The sequence below is a fragment of the Hemibagrus wyckioides genome, linkage group LG08, assembly GCF_019097595.1.
Source record: "Hemibagrus wyckioides isolate EC202008001 linkage group LG08, SWU_Hwy_1.0, whole genome shotgun sequence".
NCBI lineage: Eukaryota > Metazoa > Chordata > Actinopteri > Siluriformes > Bagridae > Hemibagrus > Hemibagrus wyckioides.
The window spans coordinates 20781885-20806526 of NC_080717.1; the positions used below are offsets into that span (position 1 = coordinate 20781885).

General features: G+C 39.4%; 1 protein-coding gene across 2 annotated transcripts; it reads right to left on the reverse strand.

Moving 5' to 3' along the window:
• Nucleotides 1-30: 30 nt before the first annotated feature.
• Nucleotides 31-19184, reverse strand: arhgef37 (Rho guanine nucleotide exchange factor (GEF) 37). Of its 2 annotated transcripts, XM_058397579.1 has the most exons (14): nucleotides 18807-19184; nucleotides 14617-14651; nucleotides 13365-13705; nucleotides 12654-12783; nucleotides 12037-12184; nucleotides 11721-11920; nucleotides 11451-11581; nucleotides 11034-11138; nucleotides 9944-10057; nucleotides 9180-9497; nucleotides 8740-8868; nucleotides 7136-7331; nucleotides 3425-3597; nucleotides 31-1578 (listed from the first exon to the last, which is right to left on the reverse strand). In XM_058397579.1, the coding sequence occupies exons 3-14, from the start codon at nucleotides 13701-13703 to the stop codon at nucleotides 1369-1371; spliced, it is 2193 nt and encodes a 730-aa protein (XP_058253562.1). In that variant the 5' UTR covers nucleotides 13704-13705; nucleotides 14617-14651; nucleotides 18807-19184; the 3' UTR covers nucleotides 31-1368. The 2 variants fall into 2 exon arrangements, with proteins under 2 accessions (XP_058253562.1, XP_058253561.1); XM_058397578.1 differs by lacking the exon at nucleotides 14617-14651.
• Between the last annotated feature and the right edge of the window lie 5458 nt (nucleotides 19185-24642).

A 24642-nucleotide genomic window follows, 5' to 3' on the forward strand; every position in this document is an offset into this window, starting at 1 on the left:
AAAAGAAATAAAATACTAAAAATAAAATGAGCAAAATAAAATGTTCTGCACAATTGGACAATTTAATAAGTAACAAGTAATAAGCAATCTACTGATACACTTGTTCTTAAACTTTGCAGCAAAAAATAAATAAAAAATAAATTAAAATGATTCCAGTAAAGCTTCATAATGGATCAGAAGGACAGAAAGTCCAGAGATTATTCTACCTCTCTGTTTTCTTGGTTTAAGCTCAGTACTATTTGAGGTAATGCTTAAAGCCACAGTGATTTTTTAAATATGACCCCAAAGCAATTCCACACAACACTGGACAGCAGAGAGAGAGAGAGAGAGAGAGAGAGAGAGAGAGAGAGAGAGACAGACAGAGAGTACATGATTACTTCTGAGAACATACGGTGAGTAAATCTGCGGACAGAATAAGCTTATTCCAGTGAAAAGAGAGGCTGTAAGAATGGAACTGTGCTGCCTCTAGTGGAGAGTTCCAGTAACTGCAGGCGTGCACACACTGCAGCAAGCCGGGTCTTCTCTCTGCATTCGATGCAACAATAGCATCTGCTGAAGTTTTGGACTTTTCTTCATCTACAAAAAGCTCAGTAGTTAAATCTGTGCAACACACTGTGCAAAAAAAATGCCAATACACAACTACAATGCAATGTTAATCCAGTGTTAAAACTGAGTAAGGTTTTGCAATTCACAATTACGGGACAAAATTATTTACAATGTTCTGAACATTTTTACACTTCCATATCTACATACCATACTGTCTCATAATTCTAAAAATATTCCAGCACCTTCTATACATTTCATTCGGGAATTATTTTCTCACAGTGATTAAAAATAATTAAAAGCTCATCCAGATGTAGCGAATATGTCTCCTTCTGCATGGTAGTCAGGTTTATCAGAACTGACTCACACCTTTAGATCCAGCTAAGTTCAAGGTTCTTAAGTTCCTCTGAGATTCAGAGACAGATACTGCACAGCAGTGCTTGAGGCATAGGACACGTCCCTCACCTCTTTATCCCATCACTCCATCACTCTATGCCCTCCATCGTGCTCAGTCAGAGAGGCATTCGCACAGACAAATAATTCTGCTGAAGAGTCTGTTAAACCCACACAGTACACACTCCATCAGTGCCGCACAGCTCATCTCCACCTGGTATTGCGGCTGTGACAAACTGCTCTCTCTCTGCAGCAGCTTTAGACAGAGCTGATCTGCAGACGAGACTCGGGATGAGTCCCGAGCACCACTCCAGCTCACAGACTGGACAGCAAAATCACCACCTCCCCACACTCACATGGAGAGCCCTTCAGTTGTGTGTGTGTGGGAGTGTTTAGAGTACACATGGAGACATGCTGTGGTGGTGGTAGATTCTAGTGGAAAGGGAGGGTGGGTGATGCCACCACCGAAGGCAGAATGGCGAGGTAGTTAGAGGGGACGTAGCCTCTTTGACCTCGCACCTCCACCAGACTCCACTCGGCATTGCCGCGTTTATCATGGGGCTCCACTACGCGCACTGGTTCTCCGGACCGCAAGGACAGCTCGTGACTGCTCCGTGCTATGAAGTCGTACCCTGCAAACACCTGGAAAAACAGAAGAAGGAGAAAATAAGTAAGCTTTTAATGAAGAAATGGAGTTCACTTTTCACTGCTACTTTACCGTAGAGTAAACTGGGATGCGGCCCAAACCAAATCATTCACAGCAGCTATGTGCAGAAGATAAATACATTAATGATACGTTTAGTAATAGTTGTACACAGCAATGGGGAAATCAGTTTAGACTCCACTATTAGTCCATATTCTGCTTCTTTTAATGTAGGATACAGCGTTTAAAAAGACAAAACTGTCAACGTACTGCTTCATTCTGACTGGTCAGAAGGAGATGATTAGTTTTCTATAACAGACTTCTAACGTTAGTTGTAGCAGGAAAGGTTATAACAATGGAATTGTTCTAATATTTTGTCAATTAACATAGTGGAAGCATTACATAAACTGCTTAATCGCTGATCTGGTGAAGTTTTCTGTGAGAAGATTGATGGATTCTCCATAGTAAGGCCTTCATAACAGCCAAAAATAAAGCTGTAATGTTACATTTCTCTACAGTGTAAAGTCTTCAAGACTCCAGAGCTTCCTTGTTAACATGTCAAGATGTCTTTGCAAAGATGTGTTACTGTTTGCAAATTATTATGGTATGAAAAATATAAAATCATTTGGGCTGTCTTATTGGAAGATAATATGGGACATACATCACATCACCCTGTCCTTGAATATTTTTATCTAACAAAAAGATCCCATCATGTTTTAAAATTAAAAATAGTAAAAATTGAGTAAAATGCATCAGGGAGAATTTCACCGTTGCCATGTTCACTTGCTCTATTCTCATTTTATACTCCATAATATATTTTAGAATGATATAAACATTGACCTATTTACTGTTCTTAAGCTGGTGCCAGAGCCTCAAATCATAATGAAGGCTACGGCCGCCCCCTTGTGGCCAATACAGGTAACGTCTACTACAAATAAAACATCTATGTGTAAATAAAATGCATGAATTAATTTGCGCTTTCTCTAACCATTTATTCAGTTTAGGTCTATGGTGGATCTGGAACCTGTTCTGGAAACAAGGTGCGAGAGTACTCACTTGAAGAGATGTCAATCAATCACCAATGTGTGCACACACACACACAGACACATACATACAGTATATAAACTAGATGAGAACGCCTAAAGGAATTCTATGCAGACAAGAGCAGAAAGGCCGTCATGAATCCGTCATGAAATGTGAATCACAGCAACACTACCTGCTGTATCACTGAACCACCCTACCGAGCAAACAGTTTTTAAACAGATAATATCTTGTTGGCAAATTATTAACCTCCCTCACCTGAGTTTACAAAGGTGAAGGATACAACACAGCTTTGAAATTGGATGTTGCCTGGCTGTGTTTAATGACCCAATGATTAATGGCTCCGTCGTGGGGGAAAAAAATAAAAAGAACGGCCACACTTTTATTGTCACAGCTGCCATAAATCTCACCCTCACACCTACGCCCACTCAGCCAGAGAACAGCTCATCATGGCTTCAGATTTCTCAGTAAAAGCTGGCAAAATAATATGCCGTTTGACAGCCAAAGCACATGAATGAATAATTCAGTGCGAGTACGTAACCATGGAGAAATTAAAATCTAACATGGCTGCTGAGGCCATGCTGCTCATTTCTGTGCTCATCATCTTACTGTGCTGTGATTCACATTGTACTCTTCCTTAAAGTAGGCATACTGTTTCAGTGTGTGTGTGTCTTCGTGATTGATAGCGATGCTGCTCTGCCTTGAGAGCATCAATCTCTTCAGCTCTTCTGACACACAATTCCGACGGAGTATCTGGCCGGCTTTCATAACCTGCCACTTAATGCCCATAGCAGTGTCGGTCACCTGGAAGCAGGGTGTAGTCATGGTGATATTAGGCTGTATTCCTGGTGTGTACGAGTGTCTCCTTGTTCCTGGACCATTGGATGTAGCGCTGAGGAGTGGAGAAGGAGGAGGCTGTACCATGGAAACATGGTTGTAGCGAGTCAGCTTGGATGCTGGAACATAACCCCTGGGACCTGAAAAGACAGACAGGTTTTGATGTATACGTAACATTAAAATGGCACGCTAATGCAGTGACAACAAATGAGCAGTAGATGTCGCTGTTGATAGTAAAAAACAATATTTATTAATATTAATGCAAGGTTAGGTTAACGCAAAGATATGCTAGCGAAAATGGATGGACTTTAAATAACAAAACAACTGCACTTTATATCATCAGTTTTTAGAAAACAAAACAATCCAAGTATAAAAATAATCCTTAGAGAAAACATAAAAGTAGTAGTATTAAAGCTATAAGCCACAGTTTTATCACAGGTAATGGTGTTCTGAGGCATGAAAGAGCAACAATAAAAGGCAGCATTCAATAAATAAGTGACACTTATTATCATCCTTCTACCACAGAGAGTAGTTTGTTAACAGTCAGCTGTGGCTAACATAACAGATTAGAGTATTCTATGAACAGAACAATGGCTTAAGTGATATAATGGTTATGGGTATAAAACCTTCCGTGTTAATACAGAATTCAGTTATTGTGATGCATTCACAGGTATGTGTTTATTCAGGATTTTACAACAGCTTCAAAGGCAGATTGACCACATGGTTCGTAGAATCAAAACTATTTGAGCCGTAAGCATAAAGCCACAATTATTCTCAACTGTGCTGATATTCATCACGACTGTCAGTGTGATATTGCTTTTATATAACGAGGTCTATAACAACAAATTAATATGAAGTAACTTACTTCAGACACAATATGGCTATTTTATTTAGATTTGCTCTATCAATGAAAGTACAACCCCTGGCAAAAAAGTATGGAAACACCACTCTTGGAAGATGTTCATTCAATTGTTTAATTGTGTGGGAAAAAAAAAACAATCACAGACATGCCACATTTAACATTCCCACCTTCTGGCTTTATGAAACACTTACAAAAATAAAATAAAAAAAAAGAAAGAAAATTGTAGTTAATTGGAACTGTTTTTACAAAGGAAACAAATATGGAATCAGTCAATTCTGAGGAAAATATTATGGAATCACCAAACAAAAACACCATTAGTACTTTGCTGCACCACCTCTGGCTTTTATAACAGCTTGAAGCATGGATTTAACTATCGACAAACAGTATTCTTCATCAATCCAGCTCCAACTTTCTCTTATTGCAGTTGCCAGATCAGCTTTGCAGGTTGGAGCCTTGTCATGGACCATTTTCTTTCATTTCCACCATAGATTTTCAATTGGATTGAGGTCCGGACTATTTGCAGGCCATGCCATTGACATTATACACTACCAGTCAAAAGTTTGGACACACCTTCTAATTCCATGGTCTTTCCTGATGTTTATTTCTTTCTACATTGTAAAACAATGCTGAAGGCGGCCGAAATATACAATAATCTCGTTTGAACGGTTGATATTGAGATATGTCTGCTACTGATGCTCTGTAAAGCCTTCATAACCGCTCTAATCTGAGGTGCTGTTAATTGGTGATTTCTGAGGCTGGTAACTCTAAATGAACTTCTCCTCTGGAGCAGAGGTAAGTTTTGGTCTTGCTTTCCTGGGATGGTCTTCATGTGAGCCAGTTTCATCATGGTGCTTGATGGGTTTTGCAAATGCACTTGACAATACTGTTCTTGCAAGAACTATTCCAGAACACCTGACCTTCGTGTCTTAAAATAACAACTGACTGTTTTTTGTTGTCATTGCATATGGATTACTTAAGTCCATGTGTGTTATTTCATAGTTTTGAAATCTCCAGTATTGTTCTAGAATGTAGAAAATAAATCCCTAAACAAAAAACATTGAATTAAAAGGTGTGTCCAAACTTTTGACTGGTAGTGTATGTCTTTCTTGAAGGAAAGTTTTCACAGCTTTTGCCCTGTGGCACGATGCATTATCATCCTGAAAAATGATGTCATCACCACCAAACATCCTTTCAATTGATGGAATAAGAAAAGTGTCCAAAATCTCAATATAAACTTGTGCATTTATTGAGAATGTAATGACTGTCATCTCTCCCATACCTTTACCTGACATACAACCCCATATCATTCATGATTGTGGAAATTTGCATGTTTTCTTCAGGCAGTTGTCTTTATATATTTCACTGGAACGGCACCAAACCAAAGTTCCAGCATCACCACCCTGCCCAATGCAGATTCGTGATTCATCACTGAATATCACTCTTATCCAGTCATCCAAAGTCCATGATTGCTTTCCTTTAACCCACTGAAACCTTGTTTTTCTCTGTTTAGATGTTAATGATGGTTTTCATTTGGCTTTTCTGTATGAAAATCCCATTTCTTTTAGGCGATTTCTTACAGTTCGGTCACAGACATTGACTCCACTTTCTGCCCATTTTCATCCCTCATTTGTTTTGTTGTGCATTTTCTGTTTTCAAGGCATATTGGTTTAAGTTTTCTATCTTGTAGCTTTGATGTCTTCCTTGGTCTACCAGTACACTTCCCTTTTACAACCTTCCTATTTGATTTGTACTTGGTCCATTTTAGACACAGCTGACTGGGAACAACCAACATCTTTTGCAACATTCTGTGAAGATTTACCTTCTTCAAGAAGTTTAATAATCCTGACATCTCTCGTGTTGGAGCCATGATTTATGTCAATCAGCTTGGTTCAAAAGCTCACTAAGGTGTGCAAGCACTCTTTTTTAACTGCAGACTATATAGCAGATGTAATCGGATACAGGTGTTTGTTTTAGAACTGCAAAGGACATGGTGATTCCATAATATTTTCCTCAGAATTGAACAATGCCATTTTTTTTCCTCCGTTTGATCTGTAAAAACAGTTGCAATTGACTACAATTTTCTTTCTTTTTTATTTTTGTAAGTGTTTCATAGAGCCAGAAGGTTGAAATGTTAAATAAAAATAGTTTTGTGGCACGGCTGTGATTGGGTTTTGTAGTTGTAGTATGCGAAGAAGCCGTTGTTAAATAGAGTATTGAGTTTCCATGCGATGCACAGACTGACAGCACTTAGGAAATATATTGACGGTTTTCTCTGGATTGCTAGAGTAGTAATTTCATGTAAGGATTTGCAGATGAGTCGAGTGTGCTGTTATAGCAGTATTCCTAGAACGTAGCGTCAAAGAATGAAGTAAATAATAAAGCGTCAAAGAATGAATTAAAATTCAGAAGTTAAATAATCGGAAAAGCAAAATATTCTGAAATGTAGCTTTGTATTTTATAAGAAAGTGTCTAGATACAGTACATTATCTCAAAATATAGCACTGTGTATAAGTGTTTTACCTATCGCATTGACTGTGTCCAGTCTTTAATAGAAAAACACTTGTTTAGATTCTCATTAGGATCTTAAGAGTGGCCAGTTAATGGGTTCTTACATAACAAGTTTAAACATTTAGGCCTTTCCTGCAACATATGTTTGATATTTTTTCTTATTTATTTGCCATTCTGTGCTGCTTGGTTTAGTCTTGCTTGCGTTTGTAAGTAATTCTATTTCAGATAGCTGCTCACAAATGCTATTATTAGATTTCCCCTTCTTGTAATCATTAGTGTTGTGTTTAATGATGATGAATAACGAATACCTCCTGCGTCCACCAGCCAGCGCCGGCGGTCCCCTCGCGTGTCCATTTCGCTGATCACAGCCACCAGATTGCCTTTGTTCAGGTTGAGGTCAAGGTCACGCAAGGCCACCACAGGCCCAGTCAGCTGGTAGAGCTTTTCTGCACCGTATTTGTCCATCAATCCTTTCAGTTGCCTCTCAGACACAGCAACAACAGGCTGATAGATCACACACACACATACATTGTTCAATACCATTACACAATAGCACACGTTCCTTGTTATATTACTGTGTTGGAAGAGAAATAAAACACCTCATGATTTAATCTTACTTCTGTGAATCTGCTAAGCTTGTCACTGTGTTCATAATGATACGTGTTAGTAAATGGGAATAATTCACCTGAATCTCACATACGAAACACTACCAGAAGTTATTTCTAAAGAAAGTATTGGCCTAGTCAGTCATAGAAAAGCAAGAGAAGTGGCAGAATCACATTTCAAAATGAGATTTATGAAGCATGACAGTGGTGTCACTGCTACTTATTTTGTCAAACCAGACAGATCCAAGAACTTTAAAACAGTAATAATCATAATCCAATCCTGTGAAACTGTCAATTATAGAAGCTTTACCACTGTGGTAATAAAGTTATGTGTTTAGCAAAATGTATCTGGCTCAGTGATCTAATTATTGCCCATGACACTGTAAAAGCCATAGTCTTGCAAGCTCCTGCCTGGCTGAATTAAACCCGTGCCACAGACTACAAAATATAGTATACTGAGATGAGATCATCATGACTGCTCACGCACCGTGACATTTCAATTGTTGTTCATTTGATGCAGCTGGAAGAGATGTCGCAGCCCCATAATTAGAAAAGACTTTAAATACTCCCATCCCGAAAAATGCTGCGCTAATAGACCAGTCAGCTTTTAATTTGGGGCATCTCTAAATGCCCTGAATGAAATAAAGCCAGGGACTGATCATATGTAGTATGTGGCCTTTGATCATTTAAGGCCTGCTTATGAAGATGTCAGAAGAAATGACATAAACAGGCAGAAACTATTGATTAGAAATTACTCTCTGATAGTATGCTGAACAGATCAGTCACAATTCATCTGTCACAATCTGCCTGTTCAACATAATCATCAGATGGGAAAAAATGACCTTATGCCAATCATCAGTAACCACGAACAGTGAAGTAATGCCATTTTCCAAACAGGAGAGTCACACTATTATGAATAACGACAACTATGTCCTGTCTACTTATATTGTTAGAGTAAAAGTTAAGGTTAAGAAATGTCATTTTTCTTCAAGACTTTGCTATCTTTCTAATTTCATATGTTCCATATTAAAAGGAACTGTACAAATACACAACAGATGTTTGCTCCCAGCTGTAATACAGTATGCCTCGTCATAAAATGTTTGGCTTGGGATAGGGGTTTGCTTAATGGGTGGGCTCATATGAAACACATGACCCTTGGGCTGGCTAATTCAAGGTGAATGGCTCTACTGAGCACATTTTCCTACGCTGTTCTGCTATGGCTCATAGGCTCCATAACAAGTTAAGTGTGGACATGGTGTAAACCCACGCAGCACAGACAAATAACAAGGCCCTGTGTTGGGACGGACCTGCACAATGGGAGCATTGAGCTCATCCTGAACGCTCTGACACAACTTCTCCAGCTTCCTGGCACCCTCCAGCACTGAGCTCTCTGCCCACTCCCAGAATGCATTGCTGTCCAGATAAGTGTGTGGGAGCTGCATAAAGAAAAGAGAGAGAAAGATATAAACATAAAGCATCTATAGGTCGAGTTGTCGTGGATTCCACCTTGTTAGAAGTGTAACCTGATAATGTGAATAAATGTGTTTTGTTTTGTTAACACCAGTTTTGTAAAATGGCTTGCATTTCAGCTCTATATCCAGTTAGAGTCCTACTGACAAACAAGAGTGCAGAACAAAGACCAATTGTTTCGTTGCCTGTGGATTATGGGAATTGGATGCGCTGAGCTATGCCTTAAAGTCTTTACACAAGCCATTCTGTTATCCCCAATTGCACTTCTTTTACCCACCTGATGAGTAAAGCTGGTGGCCAGTTGTTCCATGTCCATAGCCAGGTCTTTTTGCAGGCAGCTGAAGGCACCCAGAGTGGCCCACAGCAACTGCATGGCTTTAGCATTGAACTGAGGCAGCTCATTGAGCAACAGTGTGTTAATAGTCTTGTAGGTGTTGGCAATGGCCTGTTCGTCATAGCTCAGGCTACTTTTCTCCTCAATCGCCTGAAAGTCTAGCAGCTTGTCCTTCCTCTTGCGGATCAGGTTGCGTGGCCCGGCCATCAGCTCATGCAGAGACGACAGTGGTTTGAATACCAGAGTATTCAGACGAGCCTCCTGTAGTTAACACAAGTACATTTATAAATTTATGCTCAGTGCATAACAACATGTACTGAATCAGTGTTGGGTTTCAACCAGTTTTGGAATGGAAATGGACTGATGTTTTACTGTGATGAAACTTCAATTCTGCACATCTGTACAACATCTCTGCCTTCTGAGCCTAGGTCAAGATGAAAATTGTTTCACAATCAGGACATACTGAGGGTTTTTACAGGCTCCGCCCACTTTCTCTAACTGAGCATGCTCGGTGTGTCTGGGAATCTCCCTGCTGTTGGCATTAATGAATATGACACAGGGAATTCATGAAAGTCTTATGAAATTCCCTTGCCATCATCATCTTTGGCCTGCTCAGGGGGTCTACTAAATCCGTTAAGCTTGAAATTGATGATTGGCTGACATGACACACATTTCTCATAACTTTCATGTATAATTTGAGCACTCACATAAACAGGGAATATCCACTGTCTAAGTGCAACAGTAATCTCCTTTGAGAAGAGAGCTGCCTTGTCACCCTCCAGGTCCAAGTCAGCCTCCTCTGGCCTACAGCTGAGGAACCTCTGTAACAAAAACAGTTCACAGCTCAGAACATTGCACTATACACAACGCTATGACACAAATTTAACACCACAGGGTCTTCCCATAAAAGCGAAAAGAGCAAGGCTATATGAACAGTGACAGGTGAAGTGAATAACACTGATTCAGTGTTGATGTGTTAGAAGCAGGAAAAATGGGCAAGCGTAAGGATTTGAGCGAGTTCGACAAGGGCCAAATTGTGATGGCTAGACACAGTAAGAAATGCAGCCTGTTACCACACAAAAATGAAAAGATAACTGAAGTTGAAGATTAAAATTTTCATCAGTGGATACTGCCTTCAGAGCACTATTGCACTCTCAGGTCATTCAGGTAGATCAACATTCCTTAAATTATATTTTTACTTAAAGTAACACTGATTATCTCCTCATCATGGCACATGTTAGTGGGTGGGATAGATTAGGCAGCGAGTGAACATTTTGTCCTCAAAGTTGATGTGTTAGAGGCAGGAAAAATGGGCAAGCGTAAGGATTTGAGCGAGTTTGACAAGGGCCAAATTGTGATGGCTAGATGACTGAATCAGAGCATCTCCAAAACTGCAGCTCTTGTGGGGTGTTCCCGGTCTGCAGTGGTCAGTATCTATAAAAAGTGGCTCAAGGAAGGAACAGTGGTGAACCAGCGACAGGGTCATGGGCGGCCAAGGCTCATTGATGCACGTGGGGAGAGAAGACTGTGGTCCGATCCAAGAGCTACTGTTGCTTAAATTGCTGAAGAAGTTAATGCTAAAGTAATGTTAAAGTTAAGGTTCTGATAGAAAGGTTTCAGAATACACAGTGCATGACGGGCCAGGGCTGTTTTGGCAGCAAAAGGGGACCAACACAATATTAGGCAGGTGGTCATAATGTTATGCCTGGTCAGTGAATGTCATGAAATGCTTGGACGAGTGAAAAATATTCATAATAAATAAGAGTTTTAAAAAATGGGTGTGCATTCATAACATACCTGCAGGTGGCTGAGATAGGTTCCCATATTAGAATGCAGATCTGTGACAGCCTTCTCCAAAACAAAGAAAAATCCTGCAAGGGCATCAAACTCTTCATCTTTTACCTACAATTAAAATATAGAGACAGAATATATGAATCAGTTTCAGCACTAGCAATGTTCTGCTTGTATATAAACAGCAAGGCTTTTAAAGTTATAGATATTTTCTTTCAGCAAACTGAGTCCAAGTCTCAGCTATTGCCTGGTGCAATTCACAAAGTGTGAAGTATGCATACAGGTCTGATTGCCCCTTCAGCCCCATTTACACCAATCCAAAGAAAGACAAAGCCTATGCTGTTTAAAGATTAAGCCGGTTTAACTATAGGGCGTAATCTCACTTTATACAATAGGGGAGCTTTAGTAAATAATGTGCGATACCTTTGGTACAATACCAGTTTCATGTTTAATGTACTGGCCCAGTCTGGCTGTCTTCTTAGCAATGCTGTGACCACTCAGCCGGTTGATCTTGTCTTTGATGGTCAGGGTTTCTGTCTTCTTGTACTTGTCAGCTTTTATGTAACGGAAAAGGAAAACACAACCGTGACATATAATAAACTTTTATGTTAAGAACCAAAAGCCGACCATGTTGACATAAGCAAACAATGTTGATACTGTAAATGTTGTCCAGAATTGAAGTCAGGTCCTTACCCACTTCACGGAAGCGTTTGTACTCGTTAATCCTGCAGTTGAGCTGGACGGTGGTGTGGGCCGTGTGCTCCAGCTGGGAGTAGGCAGGATGCTGGGGATCAGTGTGTTTCTGTATTGTTTGCAGCAGCAGGGGGTAACGGGCAATTCTCTGTACAGGCATCACCAAGAAGAAGCTGAGAGTGGAGGCATTCACATCTGGCCTGAGAGAAACAAAAGGAAAAGTGTAGAAGGATATTAATGTGTCACAGGCCAGATCATTGAATCCAAGGTGATAAAAAGCTGTAAACTGAAAACCTGAAAGGTGACAACAACTTACGCAGAGGACTTGATGACTTTCACCATTTCCATCCACTGGGCTTCCTTCTGCTTGTAGTCGTTCTCTATTGCTGTGATGTTATTATAGTTGGCCAGATATTCCTTGTATGCCATCTCTATGTCTTCTGTCATGTGGAGGAAAGAACCACCTACAAAAGAGGACAGTTAAAATTAAAGTTAAGGTTGGCGTCAACAAAAAGTTTTTAGTCTGCCCACCATGAAGCTAAGAGCAATTTTGTCTGTAAATAACATAATAAGAGTCTTAAAAACAAGGTCATTTTATCCCATGGTGGATAAAAATGGCTTTCAAACCCAACCTTAATTTAAGGTATTTGTTTTCTACACCCCGAAGCTCTGATGAAATTCCATCATTACATCACAGTTTCCAGAGTGTGCCAGGGCTAATTTTGGTACATTCCATTCAGACAACACATGTGGCGGAGGTATGATGGGTGTGAAGCAAAAACATAAGAAGAATTTGAACTTGAAATTCCTGTTCCTGTTCAACAGTGCTAAGTATTTCCAGGTACCTATGTTTTACATGTCTAAACTACAAGTGCACAGAAAGCACTCTGAGGAACCTGAACTTTACAGTCTAGTTTTTCCTGTGATACTTACAGAGAGTTTCAAGGTACTGAGGATCACTGCGCTTCACCTGTGCCTGGTCCAGGAGGTTCAGGAGTCGGCCGGACACGTCCATCACTTTGTCAATGTGCTGGAACATTCCATCCAGATTAGCCAGTGGGGGCTGTAGGAGGTAGAATGTTTAGTATGAAACATATTATACCACGGTGCTGCTGAAATCTCGGTTCTGATTAGTCAGAAGGTGTTCAGCAGCAAACCATGGGCTTATATTAATGCACTTGTCCTGATATGTTAACGTTTCTAAAGCAACAGCATACACAGGGACCTGTATGATGGACACTCCACATAAACAGATGATGGCAAGTTGCCGTCATAAAATAATAGAACATATCAGTGTGCGCTGTTATTGTAAAATAATTGACTTCCAGGTCCCAGCAAAGTGGATCACATTACATAACATACCACATCAAGAAGCATTTACACATTAGCCGCTGAACAGGACTTGCATATTGGCGGACTTTTGGATACAGATTTAATAATCCGATTGTGTTTTCTTCACTTGGATGATCACAATAGTTCTGGAAGTCATTTATTAGAAATAGCAGCCTTAATAAATAGCAAAAATGCTGAATCAGATTACAGTCAAGCCCAGAGACATGCAGACTGTTAACTCTGTCTGTTGCTGAAGAGACTGAATGTGGGGGTGATTAGATGAAACATGACAACAGTAAGAAGCAGATCTACCTGTAGCTTCTCTAGATTTCTGCGAACAGTAACTGTGCAAATCTGTAGGTGCTTCAAGTAGTTCCTCTCGGTGTCCACCAGTTCTTGTATGGCCATGCTCTGCCTCTGAGCTTTCCTTTCCCTTTCTGCTGCCTCCTCCTCTTTAGTCTTCCTCTTCCCCCCATTGTCCTCCTCTTTGTTTTCGGAGGAATCATCAACAGGTTCGTCCACATCTTCCACAGTCACCACTGGTATCTGGCGTCTCTCCTCTTCGGCCACTTCCTTCAGCTCAGGGAGCTCTTCTGATGTTCCCTGCCTGCTTAGCCTCCCAAGTCGACGCTCTATACCGAACCTGCTCATAGCTGGAGAAACACAGAACTTCAGGTCAGCATTCAAACAGGTTAGCTAGCACAGAAGCACAGGTACTGTTGAACAACAGAGTGGAAGGAAGCAGCGCATTTACCGAGTTACAGCAGTTATATAAATAGATAAACTTTAGATTAAAACAACTCACTAGATATAATAGGTGCTTGGTGCCTTCCTGTTCCCCAAAGTATGACCGATGTAAACAACTACGTAAAGGGTACAACACTGATCCTTAAGGTATAATTATATTCTAATGATGCTACTCTACAATTATGTTTGTTTGTTTATCCACAGGGCAAAATGTACTGGTGAGGTTCTCAACCAGAGAAAATCAAACCCCCATTTTAGGACTTTTCTTTTGAAAATGTAAAAAAGCTCAATCACTGTTATAGCTGTTCACACAGCCATTCAGTCTCTCCTGTTTAGCACTGTTACATGATGCTACGTGTGTTATATGGCAAGATTTAACCTTAACCTTAAGATACCCTGCTTTAAAAAAAGAAAAAGAAAAGAAAAAGAAGAAGATCCGGAGATGTCAGAAACATGCTGCATGACCAAGTAAAGGAAACAACATTGCTGAGAAAGCATCAAACACTATATCTTCCCTCTGGCTGTTCTCATCAGCTGTGTCAACATTCACAGAAATACAAAGCTTCAAGTTCCACTTTACCAAAACAAACCTCACAGATCTCTTACAGGGCTAAATCGGGTTAGCTGGTCTGAGCTCGCATGTACACAAACAGGAAAAAAGCCCCTGCTCAGCACGTTTCGCAGAGCTCTGACAGCCTTGTAAAAAAAAGTGGTGCAGTGCAGTGCAATGCTCACGCAGTCGAGTCTGAGAGAGAGCGGCAGGTTTGTTACGAGAGAGATTGCTAAAAATAAAATATCTATTAAAGTGCATCATTACCTTCAGAGACAGAGTTCAATTAACGCTGGATCTTCCTGTGAAGACAGAGCAGGGCAGAGCAGTGTGTTTCAGCAGAGGAACGCCTGGTACAAACACAAACACCCACACACTCACTCACTCACTCACATGTACGTACAATCTGGCTGGGGTAACTTTCTCCACTGAGTCAGACTGCAGGGCCTCATGTGGCATGGGTGTGTGACTGAAGGGGGATGGGTGGGTCAGTGAAAGACTGTGTCAAGGAAAGGAGGGGCCATTAGCTGAAGGGAATGGGATAAGGCCAGTGAGGACACACACACACACACAAAGCTGAATAGGGTGATTGACTGCAGCAGCTTGTGAAAAGGAAGTCAAGCTTGCTGAGGAAGCAGCCTAAGGTCTAAACAGAACAAGTAGCTGGATACGCATGTACACACACTATCAAAAGTAACATCAGAGGGTAAAGCAAAATCTCTGCACACCATGTGTTAAACTAAACCAGACCACCAGCATGCTATCTGGAGTTACTCTGGATGGGATGCTGGCACCAGGCGCAAACACATTCACACCTTGGCGCAAATTAGAACAGCCGATTCACCTGTTGCCATGTTTCAGGAAGAAAGGTGCATGAAAGGAAACCGGAGAACTCAAACGACTCACATGGGTGGAAACCCACAGGAACACCTGGATCAAACCGTTGCCCCGGAGCTGAGTCAGCAATGCTAGATTAATGTCTGGCCTCCTTGTTGCATGTTGCACAATATAAGTATAAGTATAAAAGAGTGGACTGACAATAAATCCCTTCACTTGATATTTCAGATCCTTGATATAAAGAGCCTAAACATCCTACAGAGCTGTAGCAGATGTGATTTATTACACACTACTGTGAAAGGTAAACAAAGCACAGACTACAACCTGAGTAGCTGTGAACAAATTATATATCCTCTAGAAGCGCATTTGTGAGGTCAGACACTGATGTTGAATGAGAAGGCCTGGCTCACAGTCTCCGCTTTAATTTATCCCAAAGGTATTCTGTTGAGTTGTGCAGACCAGTCAAGTTCCTCCAAACCAAACTCGCTCATCCATATCTTTATGGATCTTGCTTTGTGCACTTGTGTACAGTCATGTTGGAACACGAAGCGGTCATCCCCAAACTGTTCCTGCAAACGTGGGAGCAAGAAATTGTCCAAAATGTCTTGGTATGCTGAAGCATTAAGAGTTCCTTTCATTGGAACTAAGCGGCCAATCCCAACCCCTGAATTCAATGATTTGGAGGGGTGTCCCAAAACTTTTGGCAATATAGTGTAGCTACACACTGCCTTGTGATACATGGCAGAAAAGCTCACTGGTGAAGCCTTAATGTAAAATGGTTAAACTCCCTTGCTTTTACACACAATTTCACTACAAACCACATGTTTGCTGAATCATGCACATGCTGTGATTCATTTAATTCCAACAATGCTCATGTGTAACAATTCCGATTGGTCAGGATCCTCACAACACACAATGAACTATTTACTGATTTATTATTCCCATAAAGCAGGCCAGCATCATGATGGGGTTTATTTACACCACAGTGTTACTGAAATCTTAGTTCTGATCGATCAGATTAATTACCTAGAGCAGATTGATTCATTATATTTCTAACACAACAGCTCATTCAAAAGAACTTTCATGAAGGACACCACAGAAAGGGTTGTTTTTTTTACTTTCAGTTTCTCTGTTACCTGACAAGCGGCATTTTTTCCGTCTTATTAACTTCAGATGCTTGAATTGGTAAGTTATAACAGGACCAAATGCTGCTTTGCGACATTCCATTAAACATAAAACACATGACGTGTTATTTTTTTTCCCCACAAATGAAAACGGATAAGCTTTGGCTAAACACTATAGCAGAAAAATGAATAAAACAATTTTAGGACCTCTGGGTGATAAGACCATCACACCCCCCAATCGATGATTTAGTTATTTTTTTTTTTTTTTTTAGAAAGAAAGAAAGAAAACCAAAAACACTATCAGAGCACAGGACTTAACAATAGCTCTTTGAAACTTTTATTCATGTATTTATTTTACATTCAGACCCTGTTTAAACTGAGGCCAGGATTTCACTTCCTCACCACTGCCCTTAACTCACACAGGGACAGTTATAAACATTTGTTTGAAAGCAGACAATCTGATCGTATAATATCTTACTGATCAAATCTTTGATGAAAAGTTAAAGAAATATGAAAAATACATTCTGATTTATTGAAAAAGGAAGGACGACTGTGAAAAATAATTCTTGCCGAATCAAGAGACTGGGAAACTGGAACACAATACATAGTTATGTTACATTAAAAAAATAAAAATAAAAAATTTTTAGAATTATGTGAGATTTTTATCTTTTATTTGAGTTGCCTCTCCAGAGTAAAAATGGACTATATTACAGTTTTGTCATGATTTTTTTTAAAATCCTTGTATTAATACTACTACCACTAACAAGCATAATAATAATAGCCAGAATGCTTGGAAATTCAATTGTACAAGGCAAGTGGGTGGGAAGTGAGGGACAAGTGAGGGATAGTGGTAGCTTATTGTTTAATGTGGTTGACTACTGATCAGAAGGGTATGTGTTTGAATCCCAGATCCACCAAGCTACCACTGCTGGGCCCCTGAGCAAGGCCCTTAACCCTCAATTACTCAATTGTATAAAATGAGATAAACTGTACGTCGCTCTGGATAAGGACGTCTTGCCAAATACCAGAAACGTAAATGGTAAGATTCAGCACAAATCCAGGTTCACATGTGTAAGTTTGTTATTCCTGTGTACCAGGAAGACAAATATAACATATTAAATGTTTACTTTAAAACACAAGCTTGTCATACACTGTCAGTTTCTCTCTTCTGAATTTGTCCTCTCAGGAAATGTTGGAGAACTTTCCCTGTTGTACCATGTTTTTGTTTTTACTCAGTACCTTGTATCGAGCTGCTGTGATAATTGATCTGTCTACTAACAAAAAGTCAATAATAATACGTTTTATACTCCGTATAATCCAGACAAATGGACAAGGTGGTCAGCAGGGATGAGATGTTACACACTAACTTTTCATTTAAGTAACAGACTTTATAAATGAAGCCACTGTTCATTATTCAGTCAAATGAGAAGTTGTGCATTATACTTCCTTGTAACATTTTTGTCTTTTACATTACTGAACGATGTCAAAAAATCATGGCACAGTAAGAAATGCAGCCTGTTACCACACAAAAATGAAAAGACAACTGAAGTTGAAGATTAAAATTTTCATCTGTGGATACTGCCTTCAGAGCACTATTGCACTCTCAGGTCATTCAGGTAGATCAACATTCCTTAAAGTATATTTTTACTTAAAGTAACACTGATGATCTCCGCATCATGGAACATGTTAGTGGGTGGGATAGATTAGGCAGCGAGTGAATATTTTGTCCTCAAAGTTGATGTATGAGAAGCAGGAAAAATGGGCAAGCGTAAGGATTTGATCGAATTTGACAAGGGCCAAATTGTGATGGCTAGATGACTGAATCAGAGCATCTCCAAAACTGCAGCTCTTGTGGGGTGTTCCCGGTCTGCAGTGGTCAGTATCTATCAAAAGTGGTCCAAGGTAGGAACAGTGGTGAACCGGCGACAGGGTCATGGGCGGCCAAGGCTCATTGATGCATGCGGGGATTGTGTGATCTGATCCAACAGACGAGCTACTGTTGCTCAAATTGCTCAGAAGTTAATGCTGGTTCTGATAGAAAGGTGTCAGAATACACAGTGCATCACGGGTCAGGACTGTTTAAGGCAGGAAAAGGGGGACTAAAACAATATTACGCAGGTGGTCATAATGTTATGCTTGATCGGTATATATACACACACACAGACTATTATTGACATAAGGATAGTCCTAGCAACTAGATTCTGTCTTTAAATAAAAGGTGTACACACACCTGGTATAATAAAGGTGAATTTATTTTATTTTTACATTGGTTTGTTGTTATTGTTCCTACATCCTTCAATAAATAGGAAGCTACTCGAGTTACACTTACTGAAGTGAGCTTTTGAGTGTTTCCTCAAACTATGGTGAAGGAAAAAATAAAGCAAAATGTTGAACTCACTTTACTCTACAGGTGTCACAGGGACAAGAGTAAAGAACGTTCAGAAACAACAGAACAAACCAGTTTTATTTAAAAGACGCAAAAGCGGCACCTCTTACCTGCGGTCAGGAGGAGACCAGGTCACTCAGCTCAGGTAGCTTCATGGTTCTTCATGGATGCTGTTCAGACTCGAGGAGCAGATTAAATCCAGTGAAACTCTCCCACTTGAGCCAAGTGTGTTTGGAAACGCTGATGTGAGTGCGAAAAAAACTGAACGAACAGAAACCGTGACTCAAGGTGCGACATTCCTATCTGCTTCTTAAATCCCCTCACGCGCACCGTCACGTTCCACATAGTGCACGTCCCAAAATCCAAACACACACACGCTTACAAACTACTACTAAACTCTATATCAACCCACCGCATCTACAATATCTGACATCACAGACACGTGTGAATCTATTACAGCATACTGGCGAGACACTGAAGCGACGCACAAGCTGTGGTGCACCTGTAGCCACGGCCACGTGACGTCACGCGTTTGACGTTTAGCGGTCAACAAACAATGACATTGAAGTTCACTGGACGATTTCCAAATGACTTTTTCCCCCCTATCTACTGGACACATAGTGCACTACGGTGGATGTAGAAGTCAGTACTCAGTACTCAATGGAGTGTAGCGATATATATTAATGATTTTGGACTGAACCCTTGTTGTGGGTTGTTGAAGCTCTGTTGAATTTCCTGCTCAAATATAACATGGGGAAATATAACATGGAAATTATAGTGATATAGTGACATCGTGTGGTTGCTTTTGGTACAGCAACGTACTGTAATATGCTTGAATGAGCATTGTAATAATTTTTTAAGCATCTTTTATCACACAGAATATATATATATATATATATATATATATATATATATATATATATATATATATATATATATATATATATATATCTGTCCCTACAGTGGAACATATCTGTATTTAGTAGTAGTAGTAGTAGTAGTAGTAGTAATATTTTCTATTTATTATTATTAGTATTATTATTATTATTATTATTATTATTATTATTAGTAGTAGTAGTAGTAGTAGTAGTAGTAGTAGTAGTAGAAGTGATATTTTCTATTATTTATTATTATTATTAGTAGTAGTAGTAGTAGTAGTAGTATGATCATTTATCTTCAGTACCCACTTGAGGATCCAGAGGAACCGGAGCGTATCCTAGGGACATTGTGTGTGATGTGTGAATGATACATCCTGGATAAAACATACATGTTTTCATGGGAAACTAGAGAACCAAATCTCAGATGGTAAGCTGTGAGGTGACAACATTAACCTCTGTGCCAGTTTAGCTTACCTTATATCATTTAATAGCATTAGTTAATAAAATAATAAAACACCTGAACAACGGAAAGTCGCTGACAGTCACATTCACCAGTTAAATCGAATTCTCCTGTCAGAAGTCTCCTAAAACAAACACAGCCTAGAAATAATGGTGGAAAGATAACAGTGCAATTTGCAGTCTTTATCTAGTGTAAATAAATAACCCACGAACCTCTGCATAATAAATCCAATACTGCCTTGCTTTAAATGACCTTTGTCTGTATACCACTAGAATATTTAAAGGATAAAATACAGATACCTTTTATACTGTTACCTTTTATTTATAGACAGCTATCAAGGCTGAGGCCCAAGGATTAAAAAAAAAAAGGCTCAGATCAGATTACTGGGACTGATTTCTTTCTAGCCCAGAGTGTAGAGCATTTACATGTCCCCTAGATTTTGTATACATTTGGTTGCATATTTTCCAGCCCATTTTGCTGACATCTACAGTATAACATCATCAGCAGTGATTGAGAAAGTAATAAACATGAACAAGGGTGGATTACTTACACATCCATTTTTATAGAGAAACTAAAATTAGATTAGACTAAGCACACATAGTCCAAAAAAGTGCAAATTAGAAAAACTGATAGAAAACAGAACTGTAAGTTTCGTGTTTCTAGGTTTGAACTATTTTTATATTCATCTGTTTGTCATGTTGGGTTTTAGGAGGAAATATAAACAGTTCATTATGGACTTAAAAAATTAGAAATCACAAATGCCCCTTCTCTCTCTCTCTCTCTCTCTCTCTCTCTCTCTCTAATAACTGACAGATATTCAACAGATTTAACCCTCCCAGCTAATATCTAATTCAGTCATGACTGCTCTTATTTATCTGTTTCCATGCAGTACATTATTGTGTTTTGTGGAATAAAACAAATTCCTTGTTTACAATATTAGATTTTTTTTTTTCCTCCTTAGTGGAAACAGACCTTTCTTCATTGGCTCCTGTTGGGTTGAGAAAGTTGCCCCTGGCTCCTGTGGTGAATAAAAGGAATTGTGTTTATACCATAAAGTGGATCTAAAACAAATGGCTTCACATAACCATGGCACGTCTTTAGCAAACAGCACTGGCATTTTAACAGTTAATTGCTTTCGAGAAGTTAATCGCTTTTTTAGCCTGTGTAGCTTAACCCATAACATTACATTTTCGTTAAAATACAGATTTTTTCTCCTTGGCCACTTGGTTTTGGTCAGTGAGAAAATTACGAAATATAAAATCATTCCCTGATTCACATTTTGACTGCTTGCATGCAATAGATTTCAACATAAGTTTTCCATGTGTGCTTGATTCATGTCTCCCGTTTTGTCTGTGGTTTCAGGGTTATTGATGTTGGAGAAGTCAATTGCATCCCCTTGGATGGATTTTGGCACTGAGAGAGGAGCCGTGGGTCCGGTTCACATCTCCCTTACCCTCTTTGACAGACACTATAGAGATGAATTAGAGTCAAACCTGCAAAATGATTGAGGGCACAGAGAAAACAATCCACTTATTTTGCAAAATGCTAAAACCACAACTGCACTCGTCTCTATACGTGGCCTGATAATTGTGTTATTGTCGTTACATATTTCCATTTTGTTAAAAATAAAGAAAAAGAAAATAATAATTCCACAGACCAAGGTATATAAATGTATAAGTGGTTCCAGTCCAAGTGGTAGACCTGCTGGAGACATTTAAAATAAAAGTGTGGGTGAAATGTTCTTGACAGGTTTTTGTATGATTGTCTGATATTTATTTTTGCTTATATTCTTAATGACAATGTACTGTATTATTTGGTTTGTAGATCGTAAAGAAGCTTAGGGTTAGGGTTAAACATTTGTTCTGAATGTCTCATGTAAGGGGTAGAGCAAGAGATTGGAGTCAGGAAATGGGTTAAAAAATAAACAAAAAAAGTGCTGTGTGTGTGTGTGTATGTATGTATGTGTGTGTGTGTGTGTGCTAAACTGTACCCTTTCATTTTACTATATTAACTGAACTATAAATACGCTTTAGAAAGGTATAAAAGTAGTACACTTGATAATGTGATAGATTTTACTCCAACTCATCTCTCTCTCTCTCTCTGTTCCCATAGAATATCCATCTAAGAAAGAGGAAGTTAAAAACAATAGAGTCGCCATCTCACACTGAACTCACACCATAAACACGTCATGAAGGATCCCATAATACCATTAATCACCATGGCAATTTATGTCCAGTTGTAAAACAGTCTTAGGAAAACATTGAAATTCTGAGTAATTGTTATGATAGCTGCTATAATGTTTAATGCAGTGACATCTTAGTCACATGCAATTTTTGCTGTGTACTATATATATACTTTCATGACAGATCTATTGAACAGAGTTCAATGTACCACAGCCACAGAAAATTCTTGCTGCTGATCTCTCATATCTCCTAGAGCTCTTAAATCACTAGCGGGTTCTTTAGTTCGCACCTAAACTCTGTGATGAGCTCTTTATGAATCTGCCATGTCACGACATATACTCATTGGCAGCACAGTGAATGAAATCATGGAGAATTGGGTCAGAATTTGATTTGAGATTTGTGATTCGTAGAAATTGCTGATCTTCACACACAACATTCTTTAGCGTTTACACAGAATGCTGTAAAAGAATAACATCAAGTGAGCAGCAGTTCAGCTCCCTGAAATGTCTTTCTGATGAAAGATGTAAAGGCCAGACTGGATTGAGCTGACAGGAAGTTTAAAAGAATGCAAATAACTCAAATAACTCAAATAAATTCATCCATGTATCTTCAGCATCCCCATAGGGTTACAGTAGATCCAGAGCCTGAATCTCAGAGCACCACACACACACACACACAAAACTGGGCAGCTAGTTTTGTGGCGGAAATCAGATGGTGGTCATTTTCTAATCTTTAAATTCAGTAAAAAAATAAAATCTGTTTACTATTTGTCCACTAGATGGCAGGACAGGTAAGTGTAATTAACTAGAGCTCCCAGGCCATACAGAATTGATTAATTTAATCAGTACTCAGGTTAAACGTAAATAGCCTTAACTGAATTTCATACATTGCAACAGACCCAATCTGGAACAGAAATACTGAGTCCTTATTATTCCTGTTTTCTTTGTGAACATAAGCCAAAATCCATGTGTCAAACAAAACTCAGCTGTATTTGAAGTTCGGCATAAAAAACGAAGACCTCCAGGGTTTGTTCCAGCTCTCTCTCTCTCTCTCTCTCTCTCTCTTTCTCACACACACACACACACACACATTTGGCTTCAAGCAGTCCCTCCAACACAAACACTCTAACCAGAGTGAGAAACATGTGTTGGACTGGTTGTCATTGCTAATAATATGAACATTTCCTTTTCCCATTTGGCTACGTGCACATTTTGTCGTCATGTGTGCCCATGCGCATAAATACCAGCTCTTTGGAACTCTAGCGTTGGGTGACTAGAAAAGCAATGCAAGCAAACAATGACTTCATCCATCCTCAGGGTGGCCCTTCTGCTTGAGCAGAATCGGAGCTCTTTCAGTTCTCTAGGTCATGGCACCTTGGCCTTCCAGCTTCCTCCGTACGCCTGCAGGTATGGTTGAACGGGAAAACACAGAGGCTGAGAGATAAAGAAAAACTGGCCTGTGTGATGTGATCTGTTTGAGTGCATCTATTCAATAGTAGGCTGTATGTGAATGAAAGAGAGTAGGAAATCAGGGACGTAAAGTGTTCCACTCCAAACAATAAAACACGCATCAGATCTGGATTTCGGATCGGCCTCAATCAGCTGATAAACCCAGAAAGAGCCAGGACATGTTTGTATAAACATTTCTTAGACCACAGTGCTATTGCTCAACCCTGCTTGGTGTGTAAGTGGTTGTTTATAACGGTATCAGATTCAGCATGATTAAACTGAAAAGTCGTGCTTTATGCAAGACTTCTTTCACTTTAATTAGAAAAACGTTAATCATGTAAAAAGTACCAACTTACACTGGTGAATGGTGGATACAAACAGATAAACAGTAACATGTAAGGGATAATACGCTGGTTTTATTTATTTATTTCACATTTTTGGAAGGAGTCTCCAGCGTCAACGCTAAGAATCAGAGGCAAAGCTGTAGCTATGTTTTCCAGTTTAATGGTAACAAGTTGCATTAATATCTATTATTGACTGAAACTGCAAAAAATGACATCTTAGCAAGGGAGTTTAGCTCTCTCTGCTACAGCCCGGGTTCGATTCCCAGGCAGGGTACCGTTGCGTCAGGAAGGGCATCTGGTATAAAACCTGTGCCAAATCAAAATATGTAGATCGGATGATTTGCTGTAGCTTAAAAATTCTTAGATTTTTCTTTATGTTTATATGTTTTATTGTTGTGCACCAATACACCAAAGCAAATACCTTGTGCATGTAAAACCCACAGTGCTTGGCAATAAAGCTGATTCTGATTCTGAACCCTGAACAGAGAGCAGACCCCGCTACCCCGTAAAGATGCTAGGAAAGAGACATTTAACATGTTTAATATACAAGATCAGTAACCCTAATTCTATACTGATTTAAAAGAGATATAGTTTAGAAGGTAATTTTCTAGAAAAAGAAATTATTTCCAGCTT